General features: G+C 36.2%; 1 protein-coding gene across 1 annotated transcript in view; it reads right to left on the bottom strand.

The window, feature by feature from the left end:
* Positions 1-12,498, bottom strand: part of LOC136042149 (uncharacterized) — a 51,385-nt gene that overhangs the window by 5,963 nt on the left and 32,924 nt on the right. Inside the window, exon 2 of the mRNA XM_065727062.1 lies at positions 9,472-11,004. Within this exon, the coding sequence (XP_065583134.1) occupies positions 9,472-11,004 (1,533 nt within the window). The remainder of the gene's footprint in view (positions 1-9,471; positions 11,005-12,498) is intronic.

The following is a 12,498-nucleotide window of genomic DNA, read 5'->3' as shown; positions in this document are numbered from 1 at the left end:
CAAGATTTCCAACCCCCCCCCCCCGCCCCCAATATCACCAGTTCCAGTTAGTATTTATAATAAGAGCTCTGAGACACAAGGTACTTCTAAAAAACAAATTTCATTAGGATCCGACCACCTGTCCGTAAGTTAAAAATACCTCATTTTTTTCTAGTTTTTCAGAATTACCCTCCCCCCAGCTCCCCCGAAGAGAGAAAATCCGGTCGGGTTATGTCAATCACGTATCTAAGACTTGTGCTTACTCTTCCCACCAAGTTGCATCCTGATCTCTCCACTCTAAGCGTTTTTCCAAGATTTCCACCCACCCTCCAAATCCCCCAATGACACCGGATCCAGTCGGGATTTAAAATAGGAGGTCTGAGTTACAAGGTACTTCTAAAAATCAAATTTCATTAAGATCCAATCACTTGTTCGTAAGTTAAAAATACCTCACTTTTTTCTAATTTTTCCGAATTAAACATTTACCTCCCCTAACTCCCCCAAAGAGAACAGTTCCGTTCCGGTTATGTAGATCACGTATCTTGGACTTGTGCTTATTTTTTCCACCAAGTTTCATCCCAATCTCTCCAATCTAAGCGTTTTCCAAGATTCCAGGTTCCCCCCTCCGACTCCCCCGATGTCACCGGATCCGGTCGGGATTTCAAATAAGAGCTCTGAGACACGATATCGGTCTAAATATCAAATTTTATTAAGATCGATCACCTTGTGATGACAGTTAACATCGGCACTGAGACAGTTAAAATCGAAAATGTTTTACGCATGTCCATTATGTTTGTATACATTGGGCAGCTGGTCATCCTGTGAGAATTGTACTTTTGTTGATGACTATAATGTAAAGTGTAGATTATGCAATCCATGTAAATTGCGTAAGGGATACGTATTGCGAATTAAAGACTGTAATTCTTGTCTTGAAGAGATTTGTGACTCTCACTTTAAAGGTTTCATATGCTCCGATTTTCAATATGATAAACATGATCAATGGGAGAATACTTACCCTGACATCATTGCAAAAAACTTTAAACGCAACTTCAGTTTATTTTTAAGAGACTGGTATCGTCTTGGTTTTAAATTGTTTTGGGAAGAAGAATCTAGTCTACACTTCAGTTACTGGAATGATAAAAGAATCTGAATATTACGACATCGCTGTGAAGATACACGCTACTATGATTATAAACCTACAGACTTTTTTTTGGTTGTTAGTTAGTGATTGTTCATATAGGAATTTTGTGTGGGACATTGAAATAAGCAAATTGAAAAACATGAATTGCATAATATGAATCAAAATAGTATTATTGACTTTACGAAGAGATATAATACAAATGAAGTTACATTTTACTGTAGAAAATATTACCCTGACTTTACATGCCAAGATGAATACAAGTTGAATCCTGACGAGCTGCTGCCACTCATCATTTCCGATGATTATACGTGAAAGAAGAAGAGTTTTTTTTTACATACGAATTTTATTACTAAACAAATTTACAAACACTTTTAAAACATTTTTAAAAACAAACTCTTAGGGCACTGAAATATATATTATATAGGTAGAAAAGATTATTTTCAACTAGATAGTCGTTCAATCGAGGATTGTCAAAATAAATGGTGACATTCACTGTAAGCATATCCGAGACATTGAAAAATAAAATATAATAGTGCATGAAAACCACAGCTTTTGGTTAATAAATCTTGTACTCGCTTCCAAATTTGAATAATAGATTTTCGATTTTACTCAAGAAAGTTTTTAATGTATGGAGTGTAGGAAGTATATCTTAGACCAAGAGGATATTCCCTTAAATCAAGAGGATATTCTTAAATCAATATTCTTCGCTGTCTGAAAGATGTATAGCCAATGCCCCGTCTTTACAGTTGATGGGCTACTATTAACAATGATATGGACATTTTAACACTTTGAATATGCTCGAGGGAATTCGATGATATAAAACAAGATTTATATTTGAACATGTAGGAATCCAAATTGAAGACATTGCTTATTTGATTTGTGTTCATTGTGCCAAGTCTAATAGAACACTGCCATCAGGGGTAATTTTCTAATAGGTTTCAAATTATTTTAGTAAGATAAATGCAATACAATGATTGATATAAGATAAATCTCTTTCACTGATTTGGCAAAGGTTAACTCTAAACGTACTGTGCTCACTCGTACAATACTCATATCTTGAGTACCAGACAAATCCAATGCAATGATACCTTGAGTTTTTCCAAACATGTCTTGGGTTATACCATTCTCAAATAGTTGTGAATCTCGATCTAGAGATTGCATTGTCAATTTTTATAAAGTCCTGTTGAACCTATCAAAGGATAAATTGTAGAGTGGAATTCCATTTCCTTTACATAAAAGAGATGAAAGTTCAAACATTCCAAATTTATAAGGAGAATTTGTCCATGATCCAACGGCACTGGGACTTTTTACAAAAGCCAAAGCAAGTTTTGAAGGAATTTCGCCATTGATAAATGACAAATCAATGTAGATAGGTGTACCCGCAGCAATATGTTGTTGATTGGTAATTGTATGAGGAACAAGCTATTTGATATTATTTCCACTAGCTCTTAATTTCTCAGTTGCCAAAGTAGCAGAACTCATAACTTGTTCTTTTCGTACAAGGAGTTTTGCCGAGGTAAGAAAGACTGTCATAATGGGTTCAGTGCCAATACATTTTCGCAAAATAAATTCGACGGAGCAAGCTGTGGTCTTATATCAATCTTAACATTGGGAGGCCATCAATGAAGTATATTAAATATCTCAGATTTATTTTCCCAACCGAGTGTAAATCTTTAGTTGTTTCATCTTTAAGTATATTGCTAGTATCTGTGTACGTTTTATATTCATATACAATAGCCATACCTCTTAAAAGCTTATAGAGTGTTGGAGTCATCAATATGAATTTTATAGAATTTGTATAATTTGAGAGACTGTTGCTTATGCTCACCAACTTCCCATATATATAGACACTAATTTGTCTAAGCAAATTGTGTAGTACACAATTTTCATACGATAAACCCTCGGCTGCACTTGGTTTTTCATTGCTAGTTTTTTTTTTACAATGACATGTAAATCTATAAATGTGAAAGTCAAATCTATGAAATAGTCTTCGCTGGAATAAATTTGAAAATGTATTTTTTCAGTGAGCGGTTGTTCCGGATAAAATTGTTCATATTAACCGTGTTTTACACTCAAAAAAACAATTTCTGCATTGAAATGATTTAAAGATGAATTGAATGAAGGATGAGATTTTTCATGTGGTCAATATGCCATCTATAGGAAAAGAAATCCTTTTTCAATCTAAAAATTTTTACTTTTGTTTTTTTTCTTCTTCGACAAGAGCGAAGTTTTGAGCTTCTGCCCTGAGTTGAGACTGATTAGTGATGTGGTGTCTCTCGCTCTTTTTAAACCTTTTCAACTTTGTCGTGATTTCAGTGGTTTGCCGAGGGATCACGCGCTGGATTTGAGATTTTGCGAAACGCTTTCTTTAAAATCCTTTCCAGAGCCCCAATTATGTATTGTAGAGGACACAAAATCTGCGGCAACCGGTGCAATATCTTTTTTGCCATAGGTAATGCAGAGCCAAGCCACTTAGCAAACCAATTGCCGAGACTGTAACCAGACATTGACTATCGACCCCTGTAATAGTTCATTCCATGACCCAGTTGTCATGGTCCAAGAGAAGCAACGCAGCAATCAATATCAGGACAAACAAAACTATTCTTTGTTTCAGCCATCACACTGTATTGGTCAAAAATGGCATGTAATCACAGCTAAACCTTTTGTTATTGCTAGAGGGTTACCCAATTCGCTTCTTAATTTTATCTGACAGAGCTCCAAATACGAATTGTTGACTTGTTCATATTGAAGGTGCTTTATATTGTAGTTGTGAATTTGTTCGTACTGAATTTTCATTCAAGAATACATAGAAGGGGAACCTTTCTATTAGCGACTCTCGATGTTTCCACAAAGGATGCGTAAAGAAATAGACAATTGTCTGATGAGAAGTCGAGTGCATAGTTTGCATAGATAACATGATCCTTGCCACTGAAATTTTTTGGATGTGAAGCCACCCTTTTTTGACTCGCAATTTTTTTTGTTGATAACTCGATACAGCTCTTGTATATTCTTGTATTCATCATAGGGTATATTAGCAAAGGGGTAAAGAGTAGAGTCAAAATTTGCTACCAAACCCTCGCCTGAGCAGTCAAAAGGTCTTACTTTAATCTCATGTGTATGATCTTCTCCTAGGATATCATACGTATTTTTAAGAACACAATCAACAAGAGCAACTTCATACATTCTCTTAGAATTTGATAGCTGGGTAGAGATTTGTCCAAAAATCACTTGTTTTATTAAATCATAGAATGGGTCAGAGACATTGGTCATAATTGTCACATCAGAATTATTAAACATTTTTAACGTCTTCAGCGGCTATCCAAGAGTCAAAATCAGAGTTGTATCCTAGCCAACGATTAAGCAACGGTCTCTTACCCTTGCAAGTTTGACACTTTTATATCTTTTCAATTTGATACATTCCATTATTTTTTTTTTAACTTTTTGTAATTCATAATCATAAAAACCACCAAGAAAATCATCATCTTTCATGTCACGTAGGCGATACGTTACAGGTCCTAGTGCATGAAACTTTTGACGCTTTAAAAAGTTCAGTAGAAAACAAGTAATTCCCCTTTTCAAAAATATCACTTGTTTGATTGATTCGAAACGTATCACAAGAATTAAATTTTCTCTTCACAACCTTTCTTTAGAATATTGCTTATGAAAAATATCAAGTCTGTTGTTACTGTAATGAACTTTACGAGGACTATGATTGGACAGCTATCGACGAGGATTTTGTTTATAAATCAACATGTTTTTTTTCTAAATCTTGCATTAGAGGAGTAGTGTTTTTCAATGTACAATATCTTCAAATTAAAAGTCGAATTGTTCTTATTAAACGTTCAGCCAATGCTGCCTGTACTGGACTATGACTGTGATAGAATATTGTACAGTATTTCAATAAAACCATTTTACATTTGGATTAACAAATTTACTACCTCGATCCGTTTGAATTTCTTTATAAGAATCTTGCTTAAAGATATATTCAAGAGCTCTAGCAGCTTCATCGCCTCTCTTTGAAAGCAATGGAACGGCTTTTTTGGAAAGGTGTTTTTAGTCACATATAGACTAAAAACCCTGATTACAAGTAGAATATACTCGTATATAGTCTCGTATAGAATCAATATATAAAAAAAAAATTGTTTTTCGATAATTAATTAAACTGTAATATTTATAACATCTGTAACATCCGTAAATAATTGTAACATCTCTTGAGACCATTCTTCAATAGATTCAGCTGAATAATCAATAATCAACCACGAGTTTGGTTCAATAGCATTAGAAACCCTTGTACAAGCCTCCGTATGAATTTTATGTCTGGTGCAATAGTCTTAATTTTATCATAGGACTCTTGCCACACACTGTATCAATAATAAAAGATTTTTGGATTTATAAAAATATTTTATCACTATTTTGTTTTATTTTTGGTGAAAGTATTGCTCTCTCTCTACCCCCCCTCTCTCTCTCTCTCTCTCTCTCTCTCTCTCTCTCTTCTGTCAGACATTGATGGTCCACAAAGAAATGATCTGAATGGCGTTTTGAATTGATACATACTCCTCCAATGTCAAAATACAACTACCCGAACTTAACTTCAATCTGTTGAATAATTGCTCAAAAATAGAATAAATGTTTTTTTTTAATATAAATAAATAGACTCCATATTTTTAAAGTATGTTTGCATAAACACTAGTCAACAACATGAAATAGCCACTTGAATATTTACATGGATATTTAAAAACACTTCAACATGCCACCGGGTTGGACGGCCGGGCCGGAAGGCGCGGTGGAGGAAAGGCACGGCTGAGGCGAGTCGGCGCATTCGCATTACTGGTAAAACAATAGTATAAAGTTAAGCTCTTTTTTAAAACATTGATTCCACTATGCGCAAAAAAATATAAAAATTAAAACAGATAAAAACCCTACTTTTAAAAACGACTGGAAAAAACACATTGCTGAGCTGGAGACTGATCAAACCCCTCTCCCTCCAACTATTGAGCTTCTTCCAGACCAGGACGCCGTCTCCAATCTACACAAACGTCTTGATCTGAAGTAAGGTAGTGACCGTGTGGTAGTACCCTTACACCTCGCATACTAGACATTGTCCCATATAGCCGACATAGCGTTTAATCTACTCTAACTGTGTAGTTTCTAAATTTTACAGAGCGAATTGCCATGACCTTTGCTCTTTGAACTAAATTATTTTGTACACAGTTCCTATGGACACTCACATCGACATTTTCCTTTACATAGTTTAAAGGCACCCCTTTGTAGAGTTTTTTGATATCCCCATTCTATGTTTGCACACAACACACCTTCGGACTTTCAAGCACACCTTTGTATATCAAGTCACAAACCATCTCGGATTCTAAAAATAAAAACTTAGCTGGTGTCTGGTGCCTCACTAGCTCAGGGTACATAAACTCATCCCAGTTGGTGTATTCCATAAGAGAGCTAATGTGCTCACCATTTTCCAAATCTTCTAATAAATTTTCAGTTTTAACTTTTAATAATAACGAATCGGTATCCCCATGATAAACTTGAACTTGGCCCTACCCGGCCATTGGAGATCACACTTTTTAAGAAATTCTAAATGAGTTTTTTTAAACATCTAAAGTGACACTCTCAGCGACTATGTTTTTGTTAAAACTGTGCTTCTTTTTTCTATGTAACAGGACCATATTAGAGCCTATAATCGTGATCGATGTGAAATTCAGATATGCATTTATTCGAGCACATTATTTTGGGTGGGTCACAACATCACAGCCACTGAAAAAACTAATGAAAGTAACATGTTCAACATTAAGTTGAAGTTTAAGATACTTCAACTTTCAACTTAGTGCCTTTTGGCAGACACCCATAGGTTCAAAGATAATTCTACCCCCGGCAATTTCCCCCGTAATATTCCCCATCCCCCCACAAACAATTGCCCCCCCCGAAAAGTTCTCCTCCCATGTAAAACCAAGTAGCACAAGGAAAAGCAGGACAAATAAAAATGAAGAAAAGAAGGAATTTTGGAATATCCCACCTGTATGGAAAAAAAATATAGGTAGAATGTATGGTTTAAAATACCCTATAGTATTTATTTTTATTTCTTTTATTATTTTTTTTTTGTGTTTTGGGGGACTGATCATAGCAGTGTAAAACAAAGGTTAAAGAAAATAATTTGAGAATATGAAAATAGTGGCAATTGTAGAAGGGTTTCCCCTCTGACGTAAGTGCACAGAAATACAGGTTGGGAATACGGAGAACGGGTATTTACATCCCGTGGACTTGTCTCGTAACGACACCATGGCACATGATAGAGGTTCACCCTTGCAATCAAGAATACGTCTGCTAGGCGTATGTCGATGTATCTTCCCACCTGGATTACCTTCAATGGGCATTAATTTTTAATTTAATTCAAATACGATGGAATCAAACTCCAAGTCAAAGTCAAGTAGATTAAAAATAGACAGATGTACGTACTCCAAATAAGCAAGCAAATAGTTATCTTTAGCCTTATCTTATTCTACTGTGATAACTCAACCCTCAGCCTCCAAAAACAGGAATAAAAGAATCAAAAGGAACATAAATAAAAAATAAATCCTGTAGAATATCCTTCGCCATGCATTATATATGCCTGTATCTTGGAATATACGTGGAAAGCTGCATTCCCCTTCCCTTCTTCTTCAAATCCCTTCTTTTCTTCATTCTTTTTATTTGCCTTACATTCCCTTTGGTTGCTCAATCTTATGCATCGTGGAAATTCTGGGAAAGTAATTATCTGCACAGGGGATTTTTCTGCGTGGGAATTGTTCACGGGGGGAATTCCCGGAGGAATTAGTCGAACACCCTTTAGCCGTCTCTGAGATATTGCCAATACGCTCTTTTGACTACTTGAACGGACCTAGTGTCTTTTTACTTAGTTCAACATCGTTTTAGCATTCCCCGGAAGTTTCAACTTATACCATTAACTGTTCCTTAAATATTGCAGATATACTCCATTGACAACCTCGATTACCCTCAATATATTATTGATTTAACATTCCTTTCAGTATCCACAGATAGTTTCAACTTAATACAGGAGATCTTCCATAATAATACAAATGTTTAAAATACTGCCAGTTTGTATTAGACAGGCCCCTGCCCAATGGCCTGTGGAGGAGTGTATTCCCGGGGGCATATTTATTGGCACTGTTGACTTTTTTTTATAGCTAAATGGCCATCTCAAACTTTTTATGGGATGTCTTTGGAACTTACGAAGGGAGGGGGTTAGCCCAGAAGAACAAGGTATGGAGGGGGGTGATTACCATTCAATTACTTTTGACTCTTCAAAAGGGGACTGAAACATTCAATCTCCTATCAAATCAGACCTCTGAAGCTCCCACAAATACTCCTTTCATATGAAGTCGCTCTAGGAAAAAAGAAAAAGATGAATAATATATTCAAGGCTTATGGCTCTATACTGCAGGCAACACTAGAGTGTTCCCTTTAAAAGATAATTTTTATTAATTTTGGGGCATTTGAATATAGAAAAGCTGACAGCATTTGGGGATCAAGTTATTCTCTGAAAACTCTCGAGTTGATCAAGAAACTCTCTGTGATTGCTGGAAGGGCTAATTGGACCTCAAATACAGGATTCGGAAGAGAAAGCAGAGGTAAGTCGAAAGACACTATTTGTAGGAAGGTTATAAAAATGTTATGTCTGTAATATTTTACGAATTTCTAGGGTATAGAGCTGAAACGCCAGGTAATGTTGGTGGATGAACAGCTGGGCAAGGGGGCTTCAAATTTTATGCTGAGGAGACCGAATTGGCTACTTTTTTCCAATTAAGACTGAGAACAGCCAATATTCACGGTTTAGCAGGGAGGTAGACCAACAGACACTGCGTATCGTCAAGTTATCAAAATTGTTCAACGGTAATATATCAGGATGGGCTTTGGAGATCAAATTGAAACTTTCAGGGAGTGTTGGAGAGCAGGTTCACCTACAGCGGAGCTCAACATGTTTTGTTTCAAATCTACCTTAAATTTTGAACACTATAACTCACCCCTCCATATCTGTTGCCTTTGGTTTCGGATGCCATGTTTCACCTTCAAACACTGTTAAAGTGAAAATATGTTAATAATTGAAAAAAAGCTTGTGTCCTTTAGGATAGCCTCGAACATGCATTTTTTTTTGTAACATCTAGCAAAAAAGAACTCAATCTAGTAGATTTTTATTGAAATCTATTAAGTAATAAATAGTATGAGCTACAATCCTGGAAGCATGCCTATACACCATTTTGAAAACACTAATTTCAAGGTTTGGATAGTTTTAGCTCACAAAAATAATTTTTTTTAAGAAGCATAACTGAAAAATGCAGACTCACCTGAATTGGGTAAGTAAATCATCGTCCTTTAGTTTGGCTTCTAGCATCTTCTTTGCAAAAGAGCGGGCGACCTCTTCATTCTCTCTAAGGCACTTGCCATTCTCTGACAAATTTTCCAGAGAATCCATCGTGGGTTGTTCCACTATGTCTTCTCGAGGAATTAATTCATCATCGTCTCTTAGTTTTGGCATGCTTAAACCATAGTAGAGACCATTACTAGGCAAAGCGTCTAGGCTCTTACTCCTATTAAGTCTATCATTACAGGTACAGTTCTCTTCAAATCGAGGTGGATTGAAGTCAGGCATGTCTGACCATCTTACTCGTGATTTTTTGTGATCTAGCCTTCCAATTGATCGTTCTAAAGACTTCTTACGAAGACAAGGTGGCTTTTTCCGCGGTGTAGAGCTTCGTGGGCCAGATCTGTAGTTTTGTAAAATAGGACTAGAAGAGCCAGAATTAATTTCTGGGGTGACATTCACTGTTTCAAAGAAAGGGGCTATGTCAGGTGTGATTAGAGAAGTTATTCTGAAGTTCTCTTCAGATTTTGAGGGTTTTACCCTACCTTTAAAGCTTTTAAGAAGATTTCCACCGACTTTTCTAATACCAGGAGAAAATTTATTGAAAAAACTTTCTTTTGCATCACATTTAGATACATTTTTGTGTCGTTCAAAAAGATATTTTTCTGTAAATTTTTCAACCGCTGCACCAGAATAATTCACATTGTTCACTTTTTTTTCACTTATTAGACCAGCAAAAATGGCATCATTAGATTCATTTGTAATAACAGTTGCATCTGTGTTCTGATTGGATTGTTCAACAGTCAAATAATTGGGTCTATGTTGACAGAAGTCAGTCTGTGTTCCAGAATTGCGTTTATTTCTTCCAAAGTTAGCTTCTACACTAACATCTTTTGTGAGAATGTCATTTATATCTTTTCTAAGGTAATCCTTGGTTAATGGCACCGAGCTCTCTTCTGGTGATGAATTTCTTATTCTTTCATAAACGTTTTCTTCAATTTTTAATTCTCCTCTAAGCCTGCTTGGAGTAAATATTTGAGTTGGTCTAATCATTGGCTTTTCATTCCTTTTCGGAGTGAGACAATCCTTAACACTTATATCGAGACAACTGCAAAATTCACTACCCTTACAAACATCGGCTGGGTCATTTGGTGACTGGCCTGGTGACAGTTTGGAGTCTAAAAAGCCTGAATCTTGGCTTCTTTGACCAGGAGAGCCACGTTCCCCATCACTACTTATTTCTATATGATATTCCTGTTTAAATGAGCCGATTGGACTTTCTCTAATTTCAAACATTGGGGAACTACTTGTTGGAGTTGGGGCCTTCGGTCTGTGAAACTTGGCAGAGGAATTGCTTGGCGATGATTGCAAATCCTCGGGTAGGTCAAATACTTCATTGTCAAAGGGTAATGAGAAATTGTTGGAGTTGGAATTTATCTCCTCAAGAAAAACACTGGCAATGCGAGGTAAAGTGGATTGATGACTTGAAGAACGACTTGAATTGTTTCGTTTTAACCTATAAATAAATGATATATCATGATTTTTTTATCATTAATAAAATTCAAAGGCATTAGCAGATAAGGCTATCTGTGTAAATGGAGTTGGAAAGAATGGGCAAGATTTTTTGGGGGAACCATTGTTTCGTGGAAATAGTCAGAAAATGCGGGGGATAAAGGAGCTTTTTAGAGCCTTTGCTTCAGAACGAGTTACAATTCAGGTATTACTGCAGATTTTCGACAACCTACTACTCATAACAACTCACTGCAGCACCAAGCAAAATGAGGACAACTCGGCTGCACCCGATGTACCTGCTCCTCCTCCATCCCCACTAGTTTAAAGCTTCTGTATTTACACTCTTCCTAGGAGTTTGAATTTCCTTTAAGTCCTTTCTTACGACCTATACTTACCCCATTCAGGGACGACCTGCCTTTTGCTCGGCCTTAAATGGATGGCCATTAAAGTAGAATCTTTGGAAATCTGCCATCCCTCATCCACAAAACTTGTCTTCGTCAGTTCAACTTTTCTCTCATTATAGCCCTGAATAGCGGGATAATACGACATTTTTTGCAGAACTTAATGCTAGTGTTTGAAATACGGTCTGTCAAACAGGTACCTAAAACTACCCGTAGACAACTCCTCTGGGAAATTTCTAAGAAATTCTCCTCCATCTTCCCCTGTACCCATATTTCAGAGCCATGCTTGATCACTGTTATTACTATGGCTTCCGAAATTCTATTCTTGGTTCGCAGAATTATCTTCCTATTCTTCCATATTTTTTGCCAGCAATGAAAAAACACTCTAGGCCTTGGCTATTCTACTTTTAACTCCTTCGCTGTATCCACCATCTTTATGATCAATCTTTTTGTTGCCCAACGTCACCTATTTGCCTTCATTTATTCCTAGTCTAAGGAAAAAAACACAATAATTTAATTCAATCATACATTTCAAACTTATTCTTGCATCCTGAATTTTTATAACCTCCAAAAACACATTCATTTTGCTAACATTTTCATCTAGAATACCCAAATCACATGCATAGTCTAAGTCTAGAGAGTTTTTCTTCCTCATTTGATTACATGCTCTCACGTAGCCCTTGCTGTGTTCCTGAGGACAAATTCCATCACAAATGTCTATAGACGCGGGGATAGAACGCGATCCTGCTTTTAACTCCTGGTTCAATAGCAAACCCGCTGCTAATGCTATTTCTTGTCTTAATTAAATAAAAAAAAACAGGTTTTTTTTTTTTAACTGAAAGTAAGGAGCAATATTAAAACTTAAAACGAACAGAAATTACTCCTTATATGAAAGGGGTTGTCCCCTTCTCAACACCCCGCTCTTTACGCTAAAGTTTGACTCTTTCTCCCAACTCTACTTTTTAAAACAGTAAAAAACTTTAGCGTAAAGAGCGGGGCTTTGAGGAGGGAACAGCCCCTTTCATATACGGAGTAATTTCTGTTCGTTTTAAGTTTTAATATTGCTCCTTACTTTCAGTTTAAAAAATTTGTTTTTT

Source organism: Artemia franciscana, unplaced genomic scaffold (genome assembly GCF_032884065.1).
Source record: "Artemia franciscana unplaced genomic scaffold, ASM3288406v1 PGA_scaffold_73, whole genome shotgun sequence".
Lineage (NCBI taxonomy): Eukaryota > Metazoa > Arthropoda > Branchiopoda > Anostraca > Artemiidae > Artemia > Artemia franciscana.
This window is presented reverse-complemented; position numbering and strand designations above follow the sequence as displayed.